This window comes from Stigmatopora nigra, chromosome 19 (assembly GCF_051989575.1).
Source record: "Stigmatopora nigra isolate UIUO_SnigA chromosome 19, RoL_Snig_1.1, whole genome shotgun sequence".
NCBI classification, from domain to species: Eukaryota; Metazoa; Chordata; class Actinopteri; order Syngnathiformes; family Syngnathidae; genus Stigmatopora; species Stigmatopora nigra.
The window spans coordinates 9,144,769-9,171,905 of NC_135526.1; the positions used below are offsets into that span (position 1 = coordinate 9,144,769).

General features: G+C 42.5%; 2 protein-coding genes and 3 long non-coding RNA genes across 5 annotated transcripts; all 5 read left to right on the forward strand.

The window, feature by feature from the left end:
• The first annotated feature begins 5,206 nt into the window (after window positions 1-5,206).
• On the forward strand, window positions 5,207-5,543 carry LOC144212279 (uncharacterized). Its single transcript, XR_013329739.1, has 3 exons — window positions 5,207-5,312; window positions 5,390-5,422; window positions 5,501-5,543. It is a non-coding gene; the product is annotated as an uncharacterized LOC144212279 (long non-coding RNA).
• A 67-nt stretch (window positions 5,544-5,610) lies between these two features.
• Window positions 5,611-8,890, forward strand: LOC144212246 (uncharacterized). Its single transcript, XR_013329735.1, has 4 exons — window positions 5,611-5,755; window positions 8,125-8,160; window positions 8,254-8,376; window positions 8,846-8,890. It is a non-coding gene; the product is annotated as an uncharacterized LOC144212246 (long non-coding RNA).
• Window positions 8,891-10,193: 1,303 nt separating this feature from the next.
• Window positions 10,194-13,822, forward strand: LOC144212926 (uncharacterized). The gene is made up of 14 exons (XM_077741121.1): window positions 10,194-10,267; window positions 10,318-10,382; window positions 10,483-10,623; window positions 10,727-10,765; window positions 10,838-10,891; window positions 10,965-11,288; window positions 11,732-11,932; window positions 12,054-12,254; window positions 12,376-12,576; window positions 12,698-12,898; window positions 13,020-13,199; window positions 13,286-13,299; window positions 13,342-13,491; window positions 13,664-13,822. The coding sequence occupies exons 1-14, from the start codon at window positions 10,194-10,196 to the stop codon at window positions 13,820-13,822; spliced, it is 2,004 nt and encodes a 667-aa protein (XP_077597247.1).
• A 402-nt stretch (window positions 13,823-14,224) lies between these two features.
• LOC144213142 (uncharacterized) lies at window positions 14,225-14,874 on the forward strand. Its single transcript, XR_013329893.1, has 3 exons — window positions 14,225-14,456; window positions 14,532-14,564; window positions 14,636-14,874. It is a non-coding gene; the product is annotated as an uncharacterized LOC144213142 (long non-coding RNA).
• Window positions 14,875-18,958: 4,084 nt separating this feature from the next.
• LOC144212227 (LIM domain kinase 1-like) lies at window positions 18,959-25,787 on the forward strand. Its single transcript, XM_077739928.1, has 15 exons — window positions 18,959-19,123; window positions 20,394-20,532; window positions 20,791-20,900; window positions 20,975-21,139; window positions 21,209-21,314; window positions 21,398-21,639; window positions 21,713-21,887; window positions 21,957-22,043; window positions 22,111-22,242; window positions 23,103-23,162; window positions 23,232-23,297; window positions 23,410-23,596; window positions 23,675-23,730; window positions 24,793-24,950; window positions 25,014-25,787. Exons 1-15 carry the CDS (start codon window positions 19,080-19,082, stop codon window positions 25,447-25,449), a joined length of 2,163 nt encoding a protein of 720 aa, XP_077596054.1. The 5' UTR covers window positions 18,959-19,079; the 3' UTR covers window positions 25,450-25,787.
• The last annotated feature ends 1,350 nt before the right edge of the window (window positions 25,788-27,137 follow it).

The following is a 27,137-nucleotide window of genomic DNA, read 5'->3' on the forward strand; positions in this document are numbered from 1 at the left end:
GGTTTTTGGGAAAGAGGGTGAGTGGGTGTGCACATTAAATACAACAATGACGTTACAATAGAATTAATAATCACCACATGCTTTAGGAATCCCTAGAGGCGACCATTTTTTTTTTTTTTTTTTAGCAAACATACATTACCTTTTATAGATAACTTTCTATTTATGGACCTCGGAAGTCATCCAAAATAGCACAGAACTCTCAATTAACAGCAAAGTTGAAACATGTGTTCTGGATGGGGGGCTTTTGGCGCGCTGACCTCTCCTTATACATACACTTGCACACACATGCCCACACACACACACCCCTTCTCAATTGTTTGTATTACAAATTGGCATTCAACAATAAAATGTTTCACATCAGCAAATCCATTAACGATTGAGTCATTCATTCATTTTCCATACCGCCTATTCTTACAATGCGGGCGGAGGGGGTTTTGCTAGAGGTGATTCCCAGCCAACTGTAGGCAGTATGCGGGATGTCTTATATGTTGTCAGCCAATCGCAGAGCACAATGAGAGGAACAATCATTCAAGCTCACAATCACACTTAAGGGACAAATTCAGGTATTCAACCAGCCTACCATGCATCATTTTGGGATGTGGGAGGAAATTGGAGTACCTGGAGAAAACCCACACAAGCACAGGCAGAACATGCAAATTTCACACAGTGAGGTCCCAACCCACCGACGATTGAACCCTCAATCCTGTGAGGCAGAATTGAATCAAGCATTCGATTTTTTTGGTCCAAATATCATAATCTTGAGAAAAACATATTTCCGGAAAACATGTTTTTGATTGAGATCAAGGGTGGCCAAGTCCTGTCCTCAAGAGCCCCTATCCAGTCTGTTTTCCAAATCTCCCTCCTTTACCATACCTGAATAAAATGATCAACTCATCAGCAAGCTGTCCAGAAGCTTGATACCGATCCTGATCTAGATAAATAAATCCAAAGTCGCACACGTTCACTACTATTTGGCGTGCAGGTGTCATTTTGCCTGCTGGTGCTGGAGCTTCAGCTGGAAATGGTCTCAGTGGAGCAGGCACCGGATACGGTCCTGGTGGAGCAGGCACCGGCTATGGTCCTGGTGGAGCAGGAACCGGATTTGGTTCTGGTGGAGCAGGCACTGGATTTGGTCCTGGTGGAGCAGGCCCTGGATTTGGTCCTGGGGGAAAAGGGACTGGATTTGGTCCTGGTGGAGCAGGCACTGGATTTGGTCCTGGTGGAGCAGGCACTGGATTTGGTCCTGGTGGAGCAGGCCCTGGATTTGGTCCTGGGGGAAAAGGGACTGGATTTACTTCTGGCGGCACAGGCACTAGAGCAGGAGGTTGGCATTTTTGGTTTTACAAAAAAAGGGAAATATTTTCATTAGTAATGACATTCACTGTATCTCCTATTAACTTTGTTGGCCAAGGAGGATTGCAGCCCGGCAACTACGGTCCAGGAGTTGGAGGAACATCTGGAGGTGGTATGAGAAATTAAACAAAAAATATGATACCTATTTCATAAGATGCATTTTTTAATAGTTCGGACCATTTTTACAGGTGTAAAGCCTTCTAAATCAGGTAACACTTCTCTAACTGCATGGACTGTATTTATAAATATTGATGTATAGTATAATGATAATGGTATTTTCCATTTTTTACTGAAGGTGGTGGTGGAGTCTATGGTGGCCAAGGAGGAGTAGGCGGAGGTTTTGGACCAGGACAAGGAACTCAGGCTGTTGGTCCAGGTCAAAGTGGACTCCCGTCAGGAGGCTTAGGAGGTTACGGAACAGGGGCCCAGGGGTCCTCTACCACAAGGTTTGGTCCAGGAAGTCTTGGACCACAAGGCACTGGTCCCGGAACTGGAATAGGCCAGTTAGGAGGTTTGTTAAGATCTATATTTGAATGTCATCCTGAATGGTAGGAAAGTCAAGTGTGTTTTTGATTCAGGAGGGTTTGGAGGAAGTTACGGCCAAGCCGGCAATAACCAATACACAGGACCCAAACCTCCTAAATCAGGTATTGATCATTTATGTATAAAACTGTTTTTAAAAACAGGAACATGACACTTGTTATGGCAACAGGGTACAGCTCAGGAGCCACAGGATTTGGTCCTGGTGGTGCACAATTTGGACCTGGAGGTGCCGGAGTTGGGCCTGGCAGTGCTGGATTTGGGCCTGGAGGTGCTGGAGTTGGGGCTGGCGGTGCCGGATTTGGGCCTGGCGGTGCCAGATTTGGGCCTGGCGGTGCCGGAGTTGGGCCTGGTGGTGCCGGAGTTGGGCCTGGCTATGCAGGAGTTGGCCCAGGGAGTGCCGGAGTTGGGCCTGGTGGGGCAGGTGTTGGGCCTGGTGGTGCAGGATTTGGACAAGGGAGTTCTGGATCCGGGTTTGTTGGAAAGACCAGTGGCAAAGCATCAAAACAAGTCCCAGGTAAAGCTTTTCTGGAGGAAATTCACTATTTCCCACCAGATAACCTAGCATGCCTGAGAGGATTTTCAGGCCACAGCTGCTAAATTTGAGCAACGGTCTCATACAGGTGTTGGGGTTCCTGGACTATATCAAGGCGGATTTGTACCAAGTCAAGGTGTGTTGAAAACAAAATTAATGAATGCCATTCTACCAAATCACTGATAACCAAAGAAAAACAATGATTTATTTCAACTAGATTTTGCTAGCCGCGGTATTGTCCCTGGAGTAGCAACTGGAAATGGACTTGGGCCTCAAACAGGTAGGACATCAGATTACCAAATGACACCACTCAGGGGTGCATATGTTCACAAAATTAAGTGTTACTTTCTTCCTTGTAGGTGGCGGGGTACTTGGCCAAGGTCTAGCGAGTAAGTGAGATTGTCTTTTAAATTGCAAACAAAAATCGAATTATGACATAATCCAGACAAAGTTAGTCCATGTGACCTAATCATTCTTGGGTTTTTCTCTTAAGATGGTCAAGGAGCGCAGCTGCCAGGAGTGTTTCGTGGGTACCCTTTAATATCACCTAAGTCAGGTATCTCTAGTCTGAAATAGAATCATTTCAATTAATAGTTATTTTTTTAAAGAGTAACCTATAATGTTTTTTTTTTTCTTAATAGGAAACGGGAAGTCAAAAAGTCCAGCCAAAGCAGCTGCCAAGTATGGTAAAGGCAATTTCTGTTTCATGCAACTTTTCAAAATGCTATTCTAGAAAAAAATATTGCTTAGATTGACTGCAATTTGTTCACTAGGAGGAGTGGGTGCAGGTGCCCTTGGTCAAGGTGGTGCTGGATTACCTGGAGGAGGGGCAGGTCTCCCAGGATTTGGAGGTGGAGCTGGACCAGGATTTGGGGGGGGAGTTGGACCAGGCGGTAGCCCAGGAGCTGTTCCTGGTTATGGGAATGGAGCTGCAACAGGTACCTAGTTTAAGAATTAAATGAATACTTTAAATCTTGTCAAGAGAGGAACGTCCATAAATGTTTTGTACCTTAGGTTACAGTCCTGGTTCAGCCAAGGCACTCAAATATGGTGAGACACTTTAACTTTAAGTATGCATCATGTCCATTTAACACCCTCACGAAGCACACGCTCCAATTAAATCTTTGTCCAGGTCAGCCTGGTGGTGCTGCAAGACCTGGGCTAGGTGGTCCTGGATATGGCCCAGGTAGTGTTGGAGCAGGGTTAGGTGGTGCTGGCACTGGACCTATGGGAGGAGCAGGATATGGGGGTGATTATTATCTTTAACTTCTATTTTAATACCTATAGTCATACAGCTGTTCAAATTGCATTTCTTAATACTTCAGGATATGACGCCAATGCCAAAGCCCGTAAATATGGTAAGAATAGTTATGTAATACTTCAAATTTCAACAGTTTTACGTGTATTGTTTGATTGGATTTATAACAAAGAAAAAACATCTCCTGGTAGGCATGTTCAGTGGAGCCCAGGGGGGTCAAGGAATAAGTACTGGGGGAGTTGGAGCAGGTGGTCCGATGACAGGCTATGGACAAAATGGAGTGAGGCCTGGTGGTCTTGGTACAGGGTTTGGTCCAGGAGGAGTAAGACCTGGTGGGCAAGGTAAAAGCTATGGACCAGGAGGAGCCATTGGATCTGGCGGCACCGGTACAGGTTATGGTCCTGGAAGAGGAGTTCTGCCTGGTGGTGCAGGGGCAGGAGGCATTGCCACTGGACTTGGCCAAGGAGTTGTGCCAGGAGGCTCCGGCAAAGGATTTGGACCAGGGGGTGCTGGTTATGGACCAGGAGGCAAGAAAAATGAAAAAGATTTATTCACTCACATCCAACGGCAACTGTAGCATTCTTAATTGTTGATTGTTCTCATTTTTTCAGGTTATGCAGGTGCAAAAGCTCGCAAATATGGTAAGAGGAGTAGAACTATGGTTTAATATTTTAAATAACCTTGCCATATATGTTTCCTGGTGTTATCATACTGTACGTATGTGCAGGAGGACCCGGTGTTGCAACTGGGGCAAGTTCTAACCTTGGGGCAGGAGGGTTCCAAGGACCTAGTGCTGGACAAGAAGCGGGAGGAGCTGGTGGACAACCAGTTTCAAATTTTGGAATTGGTGTTGCCGGAGGTAAAAATATTATTACGTACTTATCATTATTACGTATTTATATTATTAGTACTATTGTTTTTGTTTGTATAATTAGTCATTAATTTTCAACTATCAACAATACACTGCACACTCATTTGTTACTTTCTCATGGTGCTCCCAAATTTTTCAACTACTATAGTGGTGGACTCTCAGGATATCCCTTCAGGGGTCGCCATGACAAAAATGCAGAATTCCCTGTCAGTGATCTCATCTCATTTTCTAAACCGCTTTGTCCTGAAGCTGAATTAGTGGCCAGCCAATCGCAGGGCACAAGAAGAAACCATTGACACTCACACTCATATCTAGGGGCAATTTAGTGTCCAATCACCTTACCGTGCATGTCTTTGGAATATGGGAGGAAATCGGGGTACCCGGAGAAAACCCACACAGGCCCGGGGAGAACATGCAAACTCCACATAGACTCAGCGACCTGTATGTTAACACAGGTCTTCCACTGTGAGACCGACGCGCTAATCACTTAGCTGTCAGGCTGCCCGCTGTTAGTAATTCTGTTTTAAAAAAAATACTCATTGCAATATCAAATTAGGGTGTTTCTACAAGACATGTTAAACTAAAGTTGTGCTTAAACTGTTTTACAGGCAGTAAAGGAGTTCCTGGGTCAGCTGTAAATGCAAGACAAGGGGGTGGAAATGGATATGGACCTGGGAGTTATGGCCCTGGTGTTGCTCCTGGAACAGGTTTTGGACCAGCAGGAGGCTATGGTACAGGGACTGGATATGGACAAGGTTTACAAGACTTTTGTGAACAAATGACATAGTTTACAAAAATATAATAATGGCTGACCTGAGCATGTCATTCCCAGGTTATGGAACAAGTGGAAAAGCTGCCAAATATGGTAAAATTTGTTTCTGGTAATTAATCATGATGAAGGATGATGATGTCAGTCCTTCAAAGAAGTCTGTTGTTGGTTCAGGTCAAGGTGGGGCCACTGGTGGAGTGCTTGGAGTCGGACAAGGTGGAGTTGGCGGTGGGGGACTTGGAGGTGGAGGTGGACAAGGGGGAGTCAGTGGTGGAGCACTTGGAGGCGGAGTCGGTAGTGGGGTAATTGGTGGTGGACAAAATGGAGTCGGTGGTGGAGCAGTTGGAGGCGGAGTTGGACAAGTTGGAGTTGGTGGTGGAGAACTTGGAGGAGGACAAGGAGGCGGAGTGATTGGAGCTGGACAAGGTGGTAAGATGAGTTTGTTTACATAGCGATCTCAAAATTTTTTTGCTGTCAATTTCTGTTACATCCGTTCATAAATCATTGGGTGTTTAGAGCATACATAACAAACGTTGTTTTATCAGAACACAATATGCTCCACAATGAAGCTCTCTTTTTTCAATATAAATACTCCTGCATATATGCAGGCAAGTGTAGCGTGCTGATTGAGATATTTTAACGCTGAAACACAATTAATGATCTGCACATCATCTTTTCTTTTTTTTTTTTTTGCACATCTCTCACCCAACCACGTCCACTTTACGTCCTAAAACGGGGGCCTCTAAAGCAAGGGTGTCAAACTGGGATTGGTTCGCGGGCCGCATTAACGTCAACTCCCTTTCATGTGGGCCGGACCATTTTAGATCTAATATCTAGATTTTTTTGATTTTTTAAAATTGGATTAAAAGAACTGGATCAAAATCCCTAAATAGTCCTTCTTTATAAATCTAAAGCAGTGGGGTTTTTTTTGGCTTTATCTTAGTATTGGAAAATTTCTTTTAACCATGTATTTTTTATTTGAAATGTAAAAAAAAAAATTAAAGTGGAAAACGAAAAATATTTGTGTATTTATTTTTAGATTTTACAAAACGCTTTTTGAACTAATAACACAAAAGAAAAAATGGATAAAAAATTGCAATGATTGATTTTTAAAAGGGGAAAATCAGGAAATGTAATGTACATCTATATAACCATTTGAATTTGATCCTAAAACAGAAAGTCGGCACTCACGATTTACTGTCTCGGGACACAAAATGATGCGGCAAGCCAGATTTGGCCCCCGGACTGCCACTTTTTGACACCTGTGCTCTAAAGGCTTGGGCTCTTAATTTCATTCCCCTGCACCACTGTAGATCAGTGTAATTTTAGTTTTGCAGTTGGTGCCCTCTATTGCCAAAAGAAAGTATCATTGTAACCTGGATATGCATTCTAGTAGTAACCCAAAAAGCACACACAATTCAGAGGAAATTAAACATCCAAGATGCTTTGCCACAAGCCGAAACCATTCGGAACACTTTTAGAAAACATTTCCATATAAAAAAAATGCAAACCAATTCGATCCTAGCACCTGAAGTATACTTGGAACCACTCTGTGAAATAATTGTTGATTAAAATATCATAGGTCCGCACCTCTCAGTGCCTGAAACACTCAAATTTACCACAATAACTCGAGACACGCACCGACAACAAATGAAAGGCCTTACCCTAAAACCGTAAAATGTATACAGTGCAGCCCAATGAAACCCTAGTACTCGAAGCACACGGACCCACTTCACGCTTCAACCACTGAGACCCCATCAAAACCAACACACTCGTCCCAATCATGCCCAAAAAGAACAGCCTGGCCACAACCACTCAAGACACGCACTGTAAACAAATGAAGCACCACAGACCGAAACCTCCCAATGGACAGTGCAAACCGATTTGACTCAAAGTACTTGGTGCAAATCCGCGCAAGAATTGTTGAGCTCTAATCAGAAATATACTGCTTGACCAAATCATGCATTTCAGCATTTGAAAAACACAGTTTGGCCACAATAACGCAAGACACGCACTGGGGTACAGTAAACATTCAGAACTACTCAAACTCATGGAGTGCAGAATCCGTATAGAGATGATCTAACTCGGGCTGCAAACCCATCTCATTTCATCTCCTTTTCTGAACCGTTTTATCCTCATTAGTGTCACGGGGGGTGCTGGAGCCGATCCCAGCTGACTCCGGGCCAGAGGCGGGGGACACCCTGAATCGGTGACCAGCCAATCGCAGGGCACAATGAAACAGACAACCATGCACACCCATACCTAGGGGCAATTTTCAAAAGTTTCCTTTTCAAAAAAATCCTTTGGCGGGTTGAGCCTGATTGTTTTTGGACTCAACGCGCTGATGCTCCACCTAGTTTGCAATTTCTGCAAGAACTTTATCGTGCCTCCACTTGTAACAGCCTTTAGGTAGTGCATTAGGGCAGGCTGTCAGAATGTGCTTTAGTGTGCAGGTGGAAGCACCACATTGGATGCAGGAGGGGTTTTCATCACTGCCCTAAACTTTCAGGTTACAGGTGGGCAATAGATCAGTGATGGCATGAAGGAAAAAACTGAGCTTTCCTTGGTCAGTTTGCCACAATTCCTTTGAGGACAGTGGTCCCCCCTGTACTTGATCCCAATGTGTCCAATGACTCTCGGGAGCTAATCCTACTGTTTTCACCCCGCACTGTCCTCTTCTGCTGTCTCACAGACTCTCTGCACCACCAAGTGGAATGCTATTTGTTAATTTGAATGCTTTCCCAAAATGTCAAACAGTATGTGATTGTTTATGAAGGGATATTTTTTTCTGTTGTCAGGTTTTGGTACAGTTGGTTCCAAGGCAGATAAATACGGTAAGCCCGTGGGTTGGTTTTAAGAAGAGTAAAAATCACTGAAAGGAATGAGTTTTTTTTTTAACTAAGTACAATTGTTTTATTATGCTGCAGGTCCATCAGGTGGTGTTTCACCAGGACCAGGAAGCGGCACTGGTGCCCCAGTCAAACCCACTGGAGTGTATATGAATGGATCCAACAAAGGCATTGCTACTCGCCCAACAACTAGACCAGGCGGTAAGGTTCTGTAGGCCTAAAAGTACAAGAGTTGCACCAATTCGGTGGTTGAAATGTCATTAAAAATACTATAGTCACTTAAGAAAATAATTTCAAAATAATTCCTTCGAGTAGTTTTCGGAAACTCAAATGAAAGTGACAAAACAGAAAAGTACAATACAATCAGTGAAAACCAAATACCAACGGGGTGTCCCTAAACCAGGAGCAGATTAGTATTGGCAATTTTAAATTTCTCATGTTAACTTTTTGCTTTTCAATTTTTATTTGGATGCATCTCTAAAAATTCCCTACGTTACATGCGTTTAGTCAGTAATCAAAATGCATGCTGGGTCAGTACGAGGCACCACACAAGGAACACTGGTTCCACAAGAGGAAGGTATCTTCTACTATATATGGCACACACCTATTAGTATAGTTGTCCATCTAGGAACCTTGTGGGACTGTGACATGTTGGTTCTTATTTTTGTAGGTGGAAGTCGCCTTAACGTGGGAAAGGATGGAAAAGACTTTGATGGAGGTGGGTGTCCAAAAAATATGGACCTAAAAAGGAGAGAGAAATTTTAAATACCTTAAAACAGAATCAGAAAATAAAACAATTCACATATCATTCAGATATCAATATGCATGATGATCAAATGACTATCACAACAAAAAGCTTCAACGGTAACAATCTGTCCAATTTCAGGTGAGGATGGTGCTGGCAGTATGATAGAGGGTTCTGGCTTTGCTACAGGAGGTGTGTTTAAATCATCTTTTCATAGAGATATGAACATTACATTGTAAAGTTGGAAGATCCACAGTTTTCAGCCACTACTCAAGAAGGAAAGATTAAAATTTAAGCAAAGAAAAGCAATTGAAATACTTTAACTTAGAATTTTTAATATAATTTGATCTATTGGATAGAAGTATGGACATAAATACACTGCTTTTGCAACAGGAGTCGGTGGGGGGGTTGGCGGGAGACCTTTTGGTGCAGGAGCAGATGGAGATGGTCTAAAAGGAACAGGAATTCCCATCCTTGGAAGAAAACCAGGTCAATGTCACATATTTATTCATATAAAATGTATTGTTTTATCACATCTTTGTTTTTATCTTTCAAAACAGGTTTTAGTGGGACTCCTCCTCCTGGTCAGTGTTTAATGTGTGGTTTGTGTTTGTTATTAATGACTTTTTCTTATGTGGACTTATTTGTTTCTGTTGTGATGTCTGACGGGATCTACAGGAGTTGCAACCGGTAAATTGTTATTACATATTAAAAATATCACAAAGGGGCGGTTTGCATTTTACAAATTGTATTTTATCTTTTCACACTGCAGGTGAGGGAGGAGCAGGCCAGCCAACTGGTGACTAGACATTCTACTGTATACTTCCAATGACTTAATTTTACTAAACACTAAAAGTCATGTTTAATATTTGCAGGTGGCCGTGGGTTCCTACCTGGGGCCCGTCCTCTAAGACCACCAGGTGAACTTGTACCACTTTTGAACATACCATGCTTACGACGCTAACAGTATTCTGTAATATAAATCTGTTGGTTTTGTGTAATCGAAAGGAGTCCCAAGGGGTGATACACCTGGTGAAGGAGAAGGAGTTACTGAGAAAGGGACGGATGGAAGACGATTAGGTGTAGAAGTTCCAACGAGTGCAGGACCAACAGGAGGAACTGGATTTGGAATAGGAAGCACATCTAGAACATTAGGAGCGACACCACAACCTTCTAAAGGTGGTGATTATTATCTTTCAATTGTCTACATGATATTCTTAACAACATTTTCAAGCAATCCGATTGTATTGATATGGTTTAGCATACAATCCAGATGGCAGCAAAGTTGGATATTTACCTGGTGGAGTTGGAGGTGGTACAGGAGGATTTGAGGCTGGTCCTGGAACCGTTGGAAGAGATTCGGGAAGAGTTGGTACTGTACCTGGTGTAATTGGAAGAGGCCAAGGAGGAGTTGGGACAGGGCCTGGTGGACTAGGAACAGATGTAACAAAACCTGGAAAAGGTGAGTTGCTTATAAACTGCTGTTGGAAACGGGAAAAATATACAATTTATTTCTTCCATGTAAAAGAACTGAATCCAATAATTCATTTTTTCCTGTTCAGCATATGGGAACTTTGGAGCAACAAACCAAGGTGGGGTTGGGCCTGGTGGATATGCCGGTCCCGGAGGTGTTGATGCTCGTCCAGGAGGATTCGGGACTGGGCCTGGTGGCGTAGGAACAGGTCTCACGAAACCTGGAAAAAGTGAGCTGCTTAAAATTTGTTCTAAGAAATAGAAACAGAACAAACGGAAGCAAAAAAATATGATGAAAAAATATTTATTCACCCAACCTAATGTGTACCACAGGTTATGGTGGAGGTGGAGCTGGGGTTTTACCAGCTGAAGGTATTCCATTTATATTTTAGTTGTTGTTTGGAGTGACCGACATTTTGAAAATTTTTGCTTTCTACTTTCAAGGTCAAAGCTTCACAAATGGAGCTGGTGTAGCTCAAGGAGGAAAACCAGGCAAAGGTACTCTTCTTGATGACTTTCTTTCCTCCTTGAGGAAAATTGTTTTCAAATGTATGTCTGGTTTCATCATCAGCATATGGAAACTTCGGTCAAGGGAGTCAAGGTGGGGGAGGTCCAGGTGGCTTCGGTGGTCCAGGAGGTGTTGGTGCTGGTCAAGGTGGTTTTGAGAGAGGAACGGGTGGAATTGCTGGAGGTGCCGGCCAGTTCGAAACTGGGCCTGGTGCTGTTGGACGAGGTACAGGCCAATATGGAACTGGCCCTGGAACTGTTGGAGGGGGTACAAGCCAATATGGAACTGGCGCTGGTGCTGCTGGAAGGCAGGCAGGAGGAGTTGGGACTGGTCCTGGTGGAATGGGGCCTGGCGGATTGGGGTCAGGTCTCACAAAACCTGGAAAAAGTGAGCCGCTTCAAATGAAATCAACGACACAATGAAAAGTGGCCGATAAAATGTGTAAAAACTACACAAAGAAGCCAGTGTGGCAGAAAGCGTTACACATTTCATCTGTCTTTTATCATAGGTTACGGTGCCGGTGGAGCTGGAGTTTTACCAGGTGGAGGTAAAGGTCAATATGGAACTGGCCCTGGAACTGTTGGAGGAGGTACAAACCAATATGGAACCGGCCCTGGTGCTGCTGGAGGGCGGACAGGAGGAGTTGAGACTGGTCCTGGTGGAATAGGGCCTGGCAGATTGGGGTCAGGTCTCACAAAACCTGGAAAAAGTGAGCCGCTTCAAATGAAATCAACGACACAATGAAAAGTGGCCGATAAAATGTGTAAAAAGTACACAAAGAAGACAGTGTTGCAGAAAGCTTTACACATTTCATCTGTCTTTTATCATAGGTTACGGTGCCGGTGGAGCTGGAGTTTTACCAGGTGGAGGTACAGGTCAATATGGAACTGGCCCTGGAACTGTTGGAGGAGGTACAAACCAATATGGAACCGGCCCTGGTGCTGCTGGAGGGCGGACAGGAGGAGTTGGGACTGGTCCTGGTGGAATAGGGCCTGGCGGATTGGGGTCAGGTCTCACAAAACCTGGAAAAAGTGAGCCGCTTCAAATGAAATCAACGACACAATGAAAAGTGGCCGATAAAATGTGTAAAAAGTACACAAAGAAGACAGTGATGCAGAAAGCTTTACACATTTCATCTGTCTTTTATCATAGGTTACGGTGCCGGTGGAGCTGGAGTTTTACCAGGTGGAGGTACAGGTCAATATGGAACTGGCCCTGGAACTGTTGGAGGAGGTACAAACCAATATGGAACCGGCCCTGGTGCTGCTGGAGGGCGGACAGGAGGAGTTGGGACTGGTCCTGGTGGAATAGGGCCTGGCGGATTGGGGTCAGGTCTCACAAAACCTGGAAAAAGTGAGCCGCTTCAAATGAAATCAACGACACAATGAAAAGTGGCCGATAAAATGTGTAAAAAGTACACAAAGAAGACAGTGATGCAGAAAGCTTTACACATTTCATCTGTCTTTTATCATAGGTTACGGTGCCGGTGGAGCTGGAGTTTTACCAGGTGGAGGTACAGGTCAATATGGAACTGGCCCTGGAACTGTTGGAGGAGGTACAAACCAATATGGAACCGGCCCTGGTGCTGCTGGAGGGCGGACAGGAGGAGTTGGGACTGGTCCTGGTGGAATAGGGCCTGGCGGATTGGGGTCAGGTCTCACAAAACCTGGAAAAAGTGAGCCGCTTCAAATGAAATCAACGACACAATGAAAAGTGGCCGATAAAATGTGTAAAAAGTACACAAAGAAGACAGTGTTGCAGAAAGCTTTACACATTTCATCTGTCTTTTATCATAGGTTACGGTGCCGGTGGAGCTGGAGTTTTACCAGGTGGAGGTACAGGTCAATATGGAACTGGCCCTGGAACTGTTGGAGGAGGTACAAACCAATATGGAACCGGCCCTGGTGCTGCTGGAGGGCGGACAGGAGGAGTTGGGACTGGTCCTGGTGGAATAGGGCCTGGCGGATTGGGGTCAGGTCTCACAAAACCTGGAAAAAGTGAGCCGCTTCAAATGAAATCAACGACACAATGAAAAGTGGCCGATAAAATGTGTAAAAAGTACACAAAGAAGACAGTGTTGCAGAAAGCTTTACACATTTCATCTGTCTTTTATCATAGGTTACGGTGCCGGTGGAGCTGGAGTTTTACCAGGTGGAGGTACAGGTCAATATGGAACTGGCCCTGGAACTGTTGGAGGAGGTACAAACCAATATGGAACCGGCCCTGGTGCTGCTGGAGGGCGGACAGGAGGAGTTGGGACTGGTCCTGGTGGAATAGGGCCTGGCGGATTGGGGTCAGGTCTCACAAAACCTGGAAAAAGTGAGCCGCTTCAAATGAAATCAACGACACAATGAAAAGTGGCCGATAAAATGTGTAAAAAGTAGACAAAGAAGCCAGTGTCGCAGAAAGATTTACACATTTCATCTGTCTTTTATCATAGGTTACGGTGCCGGTGGAGCTGGAGTTTTACCAGGTGGAGGTAAAGGTCAATATGGAACTGGCTCTGGCATTGTTGGAGGAGGTACAAACCAATATGGAACTGGCCCTGGTGCTGCTGGAGGGCGGACCGGAGGAGTTGGGACTGGTCCTGGTGGAATAGGGCCTGGAGGATTGGGAACTGGCCTCACAAAACCTGGAAAAAGTGAGCTGCTTCAAATCAAATCAACTACAAAATGAAAACTGGTCTATGAAATATATAAAAAGTAGACAAAGAAGCCAGTGTCGCAGAAAGATTTACAAATTTCATCTGTATTTTATCATAGGTTATGGTGCCGGTGGAGCTGGAGTTTTACCAGGTGGAGGTACAGGCCAATATGGAACTGGCCCTGGCACTGTTGGAGGAGGTACAGGCCAATATGGAACTGGCCCTGGTGCTGTTGGAGCAGGGGCAGGAGGAGTTGGGACTGGTCCTGGTGGAATAGGATTGGGATCAGGTCTCACAAAACCTGGAAAGAGTGAGTTGCTTTAAATCAAATGAAGTATACAATCAAAAGTGATTTATAGAATATGTCAAAAGTACAAAATGAAGCCAGTGATGCAAAAAGATTTCCTCATTCAACTTATTATACTGTATTATACTTCAACTTGTTATATTGTAGATTACGGTGCCGGTGGAGCTGGGGTTCTACCAGGTGGATGTACACCAATAATATTTTTTTGCATATTATAGTGACAGACATAAAAATACCTTTCCAACACTTTGCCCCCACTCAGGGGACAAGGAGTATAACCGGGCAAATGTAATGCACTTGTTTTAAGGGCTTTCTTGGTTCCATATATTACAAACAAATGAGATTATTGTCCTGCTGACAGCATATGGAACTGTCGGAACCGGAGGCCAAGGTGTGGTTGGACCTGGTGGCTATGGTGGTCCTGGAGGTGTTGGTGTTGGTCGTGGAGGTTATGGAGCAGGACTTGGAGGTTATGGTGGTGGTCCTGGAAGCTATGGTGCCAAGACAGGAGGCACTGGTGTTGGTGGAACTGGGCCTTTTGGCACTGCACCTGGAGGTGTACCAGGTTATGGTGGTGGAATTGGTGGATTAGGTGGATATGGTGGTAAGAAGACACTTCTGAAAACAAGGTTTTCTGCAAATGTGTTATTGGTGTACTGTAGTAATTTCTCTTATTTAGGTTCAAGGTACGGCGCTGGAAAAGCATCAAAAAGTAAATTTATTCTGATCAACATTCATTCTTACCTCCACCAAAGAACATGAACAGTAACAGTTTATTTTTAGGTTATGGAGTAGGAGCTGGTGGTATTGGACTTGGGACTGGTGGCTATGGAACTGGAGCCAGAGGTACCAGTTCTGGTCCAGGAGGTTTTGGACAAGGTGGCTTCAGGCCTGGAGGAAATTGGCCAGGCACTGTTGGAACAGCAGGAAGACAGGGTGTTGTTGGAACTGGCACCGGTGGCTATTTCCCAAGTGCTGGTGCCACAGGACCTGGTGGCTATGGGACTGTTGGAGCAGGTCAAGGACTGGACATGAGGAAGCCGTCCAAATCCGGTATGAAGGCATTATTCTGACATTTAAATGTTTAGCAAGAGCATTTTTGCAATTTTCTTTTTTATAATAGGCTATGGTTCATCCTCACTCGGTGGAGCTGGCTATGGCAATGGTGGCTTTGGACCTGGGGCTGGCGTCAGACCTGGTGCTGGCACTGGAACAGGTGGATTTACACCAAGTGGTGCTAACCAAGGAACATCTGGCTTCACACCAGTTGCTCCTGGCATGGGAACTGGTTTTGGACCAGGAGGTGCTGGAATGGGTGGTTTCGGATTAGGTGGACAGAAAAGGAAACCAATGACACCTGGTACACTTTGATCACACTGTGAATTTTATACTATTGCAAGAATATTTTAATTCTTTAGAAAATGCTGCTAGTATTTAAATCTAAATTGAATGCACCTCTTTCAACAGGGGGTGCTGTTTCCAATGGAATTACACCTGGTGGCTATGGGCCAGGAGGTTATGGTCAAGGGGCTAGAGGAACAGGATCTTTTGGCTACGGTCCAGGGGCTGCTGCAGGTGGACCTGTAGGTGGTGGTACTCCTGGATATGGACCCGGTGTACTCGGAACAGGAAAACCTCCTAAATCAGGTTACGGACCATCTGCGGGAGGAGCGGGATATGGACCAGGTAAAACAAACTTAAAGTTGAAGGAACATTTCAAAAGGTTTAAGATTGCAATTCTTGACTCTGACATTGATACACCAGATGGTAATTGTTGTTGTAGGGCTAATGTTGATGACTCAGCAAAGGACAATAGTCGAGTTAATCACTGTCCATATTGATACTCTATGTGGGGGGTGGGGATCCAGGTGACACCTGTTATAGGTCCAACCTTCAATTATATAATCAAAAAACTCATTGTAAGTTAAGGAAAAAGAACATTGATTAATGATGAAATTATTTGTTAAGTAAATGAGTGCTTACTATGGTAACAGTATTGTTAATGGTGCCAAACATGTTTTTCCAGGGAGTGCTTTGAATGGGTTTGGCGGGGCAGCTGCTGGAGGCTTTCCCGGTAAGGAAACATTTTGACAAGTTTCACCTTGTTAAAAAATTGTTTGCCTCATTACAGTTCTTTTATAAAATGCAAAGGGGTAACACACCCAAAAATCATCATGCAACCATTCTCGTTACGTTTTACGTCATTACGTTTTTTTTATATTTCCATGGTAAATGGGTAAGAAAAAGAAAGTAAAACACATCAAGCCTCAGCTTGACTTTATCTTTCCTGTCTTTGTTTTGTAGGATATGCGGGGGCATCACAAAAATGTAAGATATTCCTCTGCATCCTCACAAATTGTCACTTTTTATTATAACGCATGCAACTAGATGATATGGCCCATATCTGACAATCAATCTATCATGTTCATGTCGTGATAAACTGATTTGTTTTTTTCTAACCCTGTGGTTGAAGGTAAAGTTTGAAAAAACTTTTTTGTAACCCCTTTTTTCTAATCTAAGACTTGTTTAAGTGAAACCTAAACCCTTTCTTGAAAAACTCACTTGAAAACATTTTGAAATCTCATTACTTATTTTCAACCCTATCCTGAAACTTAATTAAAACCCTCTTTCATTTTTTTTCAAGAATAGCTCCTTAATTGCATCCTTTCGATTTTCAGGGATACTTAAGACCCACTAAAACAATTTAAAAGCTTGACCTAATTCAGTAGCTGTGGCTTTACACTGTCATTTGGCTTACCTGGTTTTCTCTTTGTTCTGCAGCCAGCGCACAGATGGCGGCCAAGTATGCAGCCATGCAAAACATGTTTGGAGCTGGAGTCTATAGAGGTGACCACTGACACTCACCCCAAAATGATTCGATTTATCGTCATCAATGGCAGTGAAATAGTAGTTCAATAACATAATTGTCAATGAAAATGTTAGACAGTGGTAACTTGAGACATGAGCCTAATGCGTTCCGTTACTGAGCCTGTATGTTGGTTTACTCGTATCTCAAATCAACGTTTCCATAGAAGTGAACTAAATACAAATTCATTTGTTCCCACCCTCTGAAAAAACAAACACCAAAAATAGGATATTACAATGGAAAAACATATTTTTAATTGATTTAATTCACCATCTACTAACAGATTAACAGATAACTAGTGGTTATGATGTTTAATAATAAAATAAGGCATTATTTTATACAATTGGGAAAGAAAGAGAGAGACAGAGAGATTGAGAGTCACTTGACGGATGCGCTCAAAACGTAAACTTTAAATTTAACTAAAATGAACTTAGATTCCAACACACACACACAGACTTAAAAAAGGTTTTTCCGTTACACTAAATGTAAACGTTCTTGTGCAATAACCAAGGCAGAGATTCAGGATTCTCCGCGGTTTTCGAGGCAAACTTTCTGTTTCTCCATACGTATTGACAAGCCAGCTCAGTCACCCGTACACTACTCATGTTTTTCAATTATTTCGAGCTTAAAATCGATTGTCATCATACAGCTTTTCTTCGGACTACCCTTCCTTGCACGGGCTTGTTTTGGATCCATTATGTTTCCATTATTTATAAATAAAATAACAAAATTTAAAAACTGAAAAAAACTGCAACGCTCCGCCCAGTGCTCGTAGAGATCTTTACATGAGGTAGATGGGATGAGAGAGACAGTGCAGTGAAATCATAAAGCAGCCTTTTCCACCTTGCTTTATGCATGTATATCAAAATTTGTCTCGTACTTCATGATAAATATCTGACCAGAATTATACTCGTATTTCAAATTCCTCATATATCGGAGCACTTGTATGTCGATCAACAGCTCCTTTGTGTGTACTATATTGTTGTCTTAGGCGGTGGCTGTCAAAGTAAATACTGTGGCCGAAGAAAGAAGTGAACGGACTCCCAAAAGGAAATGAGCTCATTGCAACAACAGCGGTGCTACACGATTCCCAGACAGAACACATCCTACCTTCCGTCGGAGCTTCGGCACATCCTCTGCATGTCAGCAGTGTGTCATCATCACAACTCCCTCAAGAAAAACACAATGTTCATTTGAAGAAATATCCAAACTGAGAAAATAAGACATTTCTCTTCATAAGACGTACAATTGAGTGCACACTGCTCGTGTTGCTGTGGACCTTCGCCAAGCAAACACCTTGGAGGAGGTCGACGTGCTGAAGTCTCGGCCTACCTTTTATACTGCTGTTGAGGAACAACACATACACCAAATGTGAGCTAATAATATAACACAATACCCAATAAATGGGAAGTGCTAAACAACAAGTGCCAGTCCTAATAGTTCACACATGATAAATAGGAGATAATAATTTATACATTATTGTATATGATACACTGTAAGGTAATAACAAAACAGGAAAACACCAGAGGAGCCTCCGTCATACACCTTGAGCGTACGTGTGTGTTTGCATGTGTGAATGTTTTCGGTCGACTTTGTATTCATTATAGTGTGTATTAGGCTTAACTTATAGTGACAAAGAGCAGAAGAAAGTAAGCTTGTTTTATATTTAGTCAAGGTTAAGGATTAAGGATTTTCATGAGTGAACTTCTTACAATATGGATGCAGGTGTGTTATTTGGTTTTGTTTTCATTAGGAGTAAAAGATGTAAATGATTCTCTTCTTGCAAGTCACATGTAACTTTTCTTCAGTTTTCTTCAAAAATGTCATGTTCAATCCAAGAAATATGGTACTTTTTTGGGCGCTATGCTTTTCCAATAAACTAACAACTCATCAACAGAATGCAGCATGGATGTTATTTACATGGCAGTAAACGGCAATATAGATCACATTTCACACAACCAAGACATTCATAGGGGCCTTCTAATGGGAATCTAAAAAACGGTTCCAATGTGCACCCACACATCCAAGCAGTTGCACGTGACTTTCTGAAAGGAATCTCCAGATGAGACTGACTTTTTGTAAGTAGATCCTGACCAGGGCGTAACAGGACCAGGAAGGTGGAGTCTAAAATTCTATCCTGGGACGAGTTCACAAGAGCAACAACCATCATCTGCTATCACTGGCTCGCTTTTTCTCTCTTCCACTCACATTAGCAGGAAGTCGGTGCACACACACACAGACACACACTAACACACACACAGGAAAGCAACCTGTACGAGTGAGCAGAAGATGTTCCCCATGAGGGCGTGGAGGCACTTTTTCTTATTTCTTTGTGACTAACTTTAACGAGGCGCCCCCAGAATGTCTCGGAGGGACCAACGGTTTCGGAGGGGGATGAAAGGACGGTAAGAGACGCCGTCATTTGTCAGCTGAGGTTTGCATTTACAACTTGGATTGCTGAAACCATGCAAACATGCTGCAACACACACACACACACACACACACACACACACTTCCTCACTTGCTGGGTCATAGTATTGAAGAGTTTTCATTTTCCTACAATGAAAGACAACAACATTCACCTATTTTGGGGTTGGTCAGGAACATGCCTGCTAGGAAAAAGAGGAGTTCATTGGAAGAACCTTCTTTATCATGATCACAAAGTTATATATTTGACCTGGTAATTGTGTCAGAGGAAACAGGGTGGAGTTGCAAAGGAAGTGGCCGCACACCACGTTTGTTCTGCTTTACAGACAAAAACACTTTCATGTTACACATTGGCTATTCTGCTCAAATTTTCTGTCTAGCCCTCAATAGGACTGGAACAGGATCACAAAATGCCATCCTTCCCAGTTCTAATAAATGTCAGGTCTGTCACTCTCAATGGCAACAAATGCCATAGGGATACAAGCAACAAAACAGATGTGTAACAAACGTGATCAAAATAAAGGTACGTTTTGTACAGTAAACCCTTGGGACACGAGTTTCCCAACATACGATATATTTGAGATACAAGATAAGTGTACGAGACAGCTCCCGATGCGGCCGCCGGGTGGCTGAATATGCGAGAGGCTGCTTATGAGAACAGCATCGCAGTCTTTCTCTCCAGATCTCTGTCGCGTCTCTACAAGTACCGGCTGTACAGTTTGCAAATTGTACGTGTTTTTTTGTGTTAATCAGTGTAGAATTAGTAAGTAAAAAAAAACAATGGGTCGAAACCAAGTGCAATGGAGGGTCGTGAGAAGAAAAAGCGTATAATGGCAATCGATGTTAAACATGAAATAACAGGAAAAAATGAGAGTGGTGAATGCTGGGCAATGTAAGATTAAAACTTTTTGTCGAGGTATTGGATCAGGACTCAATATAAGCAGGTCCTCAAAATTAGGTGACTCAGTCTTTAAAATGGGGTACAATAAGATTCCTTGAGATACAACTGAGACCATGTACATTGTTCTTCAAGACACGGCTGATTAACCCACCAACACATTTGAGCAGATTTGAGATGTGAGCGCTGCATATATGCATTGAGCTAAAAGAAGGGACTTGAAGTGACTTAATGCGAAATCTACTCTAACTGTTCTTGAGAAGTGAACAGAAAGACAAAGATAATGACGAGAAATGATGAATTCATATATACTAATATAGCTCTGATGCAGTTTTCCCCTTGGTATGCAGGTGCTGGGATTGTGACTGCGTCCTGTCGCACTGGTATTACGAGCGAGATGGAAAAATGTACTGCAAGAAGCACTACTGGAAACATTACGGGGACAACTGTCATGGCTGCGCTGAGACACTCCAGGCGGGACTTGTCATGGTGGCCCCATCCGTTACCATTCTTTTTTTGTCAAAACATTTAAATGTGATACAAGCAAGCACAAGTGAGGAGCCACCACTGACGTTATTAAAACACATTCTGCAGATTGACAATATCAAGCTTGAAGCAAATTTGAAACCACATGATTTGAGTTTCAGAAATAATCAGTTTTAGGGTCACCTCATAGTAAATTCTACATAAGGATCTCACTCAATGTCACAGTGTACTCAGTAGCAAACCCATTGCATGTGCTGACAGGTCGCTGGGGAGCAGAAGTATCACCCCGAATGCTTCACATGTATAAAGTGTCAGATGTTCATTGGAGATGGAGACAGCTATACACTCGTGGAACATTCCAAACTCTTTTGGTAAGTCAATACGTGTCCATGTTTGGGGTCGTTTTTAGTTCCATTGGTGTGTTCAGTTGACATTTGTGTCGCAGCGGTCAGTGCTTTAGTCAGGGTGCATCATCACCTTTGATGCCACCTATCACGAGCCCTCACACGGTGGCGCTTGTATCACTTCCTCCAAAGACAGACGGCCATCGAGGTCTGACGGTGACCACTGAACTCAGCCAAGGAAAGAGTCCTCTGCTTACCGTAAAAGCGTGAGTTCCCTTTTGGAAAACTTCCTGAATTGAAAGATTTCGCTCTTATCCTTCATCATCCTCCCTCAGGTTAGATTCAGATGTCCTCAGCGCTGTTCTGCTGTCTTCGGTCCATGTTGGAGACAATATACTGGAAGTCAATGGCATTCCCATACACAATGTTTGCCCCAACGAGGTTTTAAATAAATATACAAACCATCCATGAGCAAGAGGTCAGAGAAATTGATGGCAACCTCACGTCAACCTTATTTTCTTCAGGTAGATCATGTGATCCAGGACACCAGCAGACCACTGCAGCTGACCGTTGAGCACAATCCACAGACCAAGAATTCCACCAACATACACGAAGACCTGAACTATGTCTGTGAAAAACTGCTTTCGACACACATGCTCCCAAACCTGGAGGAGGAACCAGAAGTGGGGATTGAGACTCCCGAAACAATGAGTCTCTCTTCCCCTAAGCATCGAGGAACCACAGGACTCCGATCCCGAAACATCCTGTAAAGTTAGCTTTTGACTGTCTTTGTTTCATCAGACCTATCTTTTTCCTACAAATCATATTTTATCTTGCAGGCGAAGCTGCAGCACTGAAAAGTCACCCTTGTCGCTCTTATCCCAAAAGAAGGACATGGTTCGCTCAGAGTCTCTACGGGCTGACCCCGGGAATCGAACCCACCGCATCTTCAGGCCTTCGGACCTCATCCCCGGAGAAGTGCTTGGCAGGGGCTTTTTCGGACAGGCCGTCAAGGTAGAGCCATTGTCATGCAAGCGTGACAGGGAATTGTGGACAAATTGTAAGATGTATTTCACTTTTAAGGTGACACATCAGGAGACAGGGGAAGTGATGGTGATGAAAGAGTTGATCCGTTTTGATGAGGAAACTCACAAGACCTTCCTGAAGGAGGTAAATGTCCCTCTAGGAGTAGCATGCTTATCATGGATTCTTCATGGACCTTTCATCTGGTTTTAAGGTGAAAGTGATGCGCTGTCTGGACCATCCCAACGTCTTAAAATTCATTGGGCTCTTTTACAAGGACAAGCACCTGCACTTTGTCTCTGAGTTCATCCAGGGAGGAACGCTCAGAGAAACCATTACGAAAATGGTATGTCAAATTTGTATGATCACATCCTCTTTGGCTTGGTACAAAAAAAAATCCGGCAGGTTTACACTCTCGTGTCTTGAAAGGGGATTGTGATGTCTGTCACAAAACCAATTTTGTGTACAGTAATACCTCGATTATTGCGGTTAATGGAGGACCCCCGCTCGAAAAGTGAAAACCTGCGAAGTAGGATCATCCATATCTAAAAAAACACTACCACTAATAATATTTTTTCTTTTTTATTCTTCTTCAGTGCTGAGTCCTAGTAGCAAGAATGACTACTGGTTACGAGTTTCAGCATAAATTGAAATAGTAAAAAATTAAAAAACTGAAATATGCCGCCTTGTGGTGTAAAGGTTCACTCGCCCGACTTCATTACAGGCAGGCGCAGGTGGCGGTATGATTAGGAGTGCGGATGGTCGTTTGTCTCTCTGTGTGCCCAATGACTGACTGGCGACCAGTCTAGGGTGTAGTCTGCCTTTCCCCCGAAGGCAGCGTTGCTCGGACGTTTGGTCGCTGGTCTTTTGGTTTCCGGTCTTTGGTCCCCGTTGGTCGCCGTTAGGGTTTGGGTTATGGTTGTCAAATGTACTTAATATATTAAACCCTAACCTTAACCCTAACTCTAACTCTAACTCTGACACTAACCCTGGCACTAACCCTGTCCGTGACACTAACCCTGACACTAACCCTAACCCTAAACCCTAACCTTAACCCTAACGGCGACCAAAAGACCAAAGAATATTAACTTGCATTGTTCTCACTTCCATTTCCTTTTGAGTGTGAAGTAGTCCAAAGGATCCAGTCATATGTGAAGGTGAAAAATTAGTTAATGCAAATTTTTTACATCCAGTTTGTTGTTTCAGGACAATTACTTCTCATGGAATCTCAGAGTGAGTTATGCCAAAGACATCGCAGCTGGAATGGTGATTTTTTGTCCGCTATAAAACGCACAGCATAAATGTTTTTCACTTATTAATACATCTCTTTGTTAGGCATATTTGCACTCCATGAACGTCATCCACCGGGATTTAAACTCACACAACTGCTTGGTTAAGGAGGTAACTTCTTGGTTGTAGTTGTACAAGATAATAATCATGAAAAATCATGTATTGGATTATTTTTTAACTGTATAAAAAACAGGCACAGTGATTTTATTTTCCTTGGTTATAGAATCAGTCTGTTGTAGTGGCGGATTTTGGATTGGCTCGCTTGGTGACTGCAGATAGGAATCGCAGCTCTAGTTCTTCTATGGATCGACCCCCAAAGGAAACCATGACGGGGCTCCGTAAGCCGCACCGCAAGAAACGTTACACGGTGGTTGGAAACCCATACTGGATGGCACCGGAAATGATCCATGGTGACTTTTGAAGAGGGGCTAATACATGAACAACTGGGAAACGGAATATCCTAACCTGACGTTGTTTGCACCTCTCAGGGAAAAGCTACGATGAACGCGTAGACGTTTTTTCTTTTGGAATCATGATTTGTGAGGTAGGCAAGTATAATTCATGAGCTGCTTGATTATGTTTCTAAACACATAAATTGGATTTTCTCTTTTTGACACGCATTTGGCTGCCTAAAATGATTATTTTGATTATTTTCTCAAATAATTATGGATTAATTTTGTAATTGGTCAACTAATCAGTTCACATACTATTAAACACTTTATCTGCGGTTATAATACTTTGGATTTAATATTTAGATGTCTAAATATTCCCCAAGAAAAAAATTGAAATTTGCAAATATCACATTTTTATTAACAATTAGCCGACTAATCAAGCCTTAGTCTAGAGCAGGGGTCGGAAACCTATGGTTCGGGAGCCATATGTGGCTCCTCTGATGGGTGCATGTGGTTATTTGATAACCTGTGAGGAAAAATAAGTATTTAATGGCGGTGACAATGCCTCTAACTACAATCATCTTAATTTTTCTTCATTAGACTTTTCTGAACACCGGCCTCATAGCTCTGGGATCCTGAGTTCAAATCTAGGTCACATCCACTTGTGTGGAGTTTGCAGGTTCTCCCCTGGGCTGCGTGGGTTTCCTCCGGGTACTCCGGTTTCCTCCCACATTCCAAAAACATGCATGCTAGGATGATTGGATACTCCTAAATTGTATTTTCCCAAGGTATGGGTATGAATGCGCATGGTTTCTCTGTGCTGGCCACCGATTCAGGGTGTCCCCCACCTCTGGCCCAGAGTCAGCTGGGATAGGCTCCAGCACTCCCTGCGCCCCTAATGTGGATAAAACGGTTCAGAAAATATGATGAGATGTGATTAGACTTTTCTGCAGGCGTATTTTCAGTGATTAGCAACTGCATAACAATGTTGTCAAAATAATTCATTTAGTACTTTAAAAGTGGTAAAATGCGCCCCAAAAAAATCTCTTCTCATTTTCAAATTCGGAGTATGGTTCTCAGGGAATAAAATTTGAAAATAGGAATTGTTTATGGCTCCCTGTGTCAAAAAGGTTCCCGAGCGCTGGTCCAAACACTAAATAAGTTTTTTTTTAAATCACTTCACAATATGTGTATCTGGTTTGAATAATTTTCAGATCATAGGAAGAGTAAGCGCTGACCCAGACATTCTCGCTCGGAGTAATGACTTTGGTTTAAATGTGGCTGCATTCATTGATCAGCACCAGCCATTGCAGTGCCCTTTGGCCTTCTTACCTTTGGCTGCCCTCTGTTGTGACCTGGATGCTGATCAAAGGTAACCCTTTCCTCGCAACACTAATCTTTAGACTGTACTGTAAACTTTATAAAACCGTGGCAGGCCTGCCTTCTCCAAACTGGAGGAGTGGCTAGAGAACCTGCTGATGCACTTGGACATTGGCTTGCCGCTCCTTTCTGAGATGGAGCAGCTCTGCAGTAACTTCTGGCAGAACCATCAGTCCAACTCAGAATTGGATGTCCGGTCCACATCTTCACAATCTCATCCAAACCATCATGACGAAAGCACAAACCGCTCACCTCGGAAAACAAGCGAGCACTTGAGTCAAGAACTTACAGAACAAAAACTAAATGATGGCTTGTCGGTGTCAGTCACCTGTGAAAGTCGAGGAAATAAGCATGAGCAGTCAAGAGAAACCCAAAGTGAACCAGAACTCCCACAAGTTGACAGCCGGCCTGCAGGACCATTAAGTAGATCTAGGAGGATTTGCAGAGTATTGTGGAACAAAACCACACAGGATGACCAAACTTCGTTATGACTGCAGTATCTTACTTTGAGTGGAATCTTCTTTGGAGACACTACATGCCAGGACAAATAGTAGTAAATGACAGTAATATGCTTTGATTTGAAATTAACTACTTGTCCTAATCTTCATATGCCACAATTTTTAACAATTGTTTTTACTGGGCTGTGAATTTCAAACTGCTTTTTATTATTAAGAGAAAACAAGTTGGGCATGTTATTAAACCGATATTACATAATGAGGAAATCATAAAATGCTTGAACATGTTGCCATAGAAACAAAGATCGGATTAAAATGGGCTTTTTCCTAAAATGGGTTGGATTTTTTGTTCATTTGTCAACTAATTCAACTCTGAACCCATCGAATTCAAGGCTTAGCTAAATTAGCTCACGACTGTGAAGTCACAAAATGGAAAAATACAGTTCAATTACAAGGCGCACTTTATTCGCAATTTGGCTGGCCTCGTGGCGTATGTAATACATATATATGTCTTTTACTGTTTCCACTCAAACTGCCAATGTCTTAGATTTTTTGGACTATAGTTATCCTCAAAAAATGTTAATATGTTCCCATACCTGTCAACCTCGAACCATTTGTGATCTTACCAAATTTTGTTTTCGCCCTTACATATATGTATAAATACATGGAAAATCTTACCACTTTACTTTTTTGTAAAAAATCACGAACATTCTTGACTTGTAAACAGACCAGAAACAGCTGATCAAATGAAAGTAAACATAAACAAGGGAACAGGAAACGGAAATCACATGGTGAAAGTGTTACAAAACGAAATGTTTATCATGATCTTTTTTTTTTAGCCAATCAGAGGCGCCGGTACATATATCACTTGGCAGACATGCGTTTCCGGGAAGAAACAATGGCGGATGGTGAAAAATGGCTAGAAAGTGCCTTAATTTATTTTTTTTTCTCAAAATCACCGTTTAGCGTACCATTTTCATGTGTACAGCGTACCAATATAAAAATGGGCTTTCAGTTGTACCAATTACGGCGAGAACGTACCAGTTGACAGGTATGTGTTCCATTAAGAGGGCCTATTTAGTTTTTTGTTCCTAATTTACTAGTATACTTCCTGAATGCAGAATAACTGTTCTTGTTTTCTGATGAATGAAAAGCTTCAGCAAAGACCCCAAAATGTAGAGATGTAGCTGTCCTCTCCATTTACTGTGCCAAACAACAATGTATTAAAATTAAAGCCACGTCCTTACTTTCGCCAACAAACTACTTTAATGCAGTCCTTTTTTTTCTTTTAATAAACACACACATATATATATATATATATATATATATATATATATATATATATATATATATATATATATATATATATATATATATATATATATATATATATATATATATATATATATATATATATATATATATATATATATATATATATATATATATATATATATATATATATATATATATATATATATATATATATATATATATATATATATATATATATATATATATATATAAAAATCCAAACAGACCTCTGCTTTATGAACACAAAGACATCTCAGCAGAATTTTTAAAAAATGATTGAGAGACGTTATTTTGATCATTAAGAGTTCCTGCTAGCTTGCAAAACCTGATAATATACTGACTTTGTAATATTCTTGTTAATTCAGTCATTGTTTTTCCCTCTCTCGTGAACAAAAGTGACGTCAGTATCC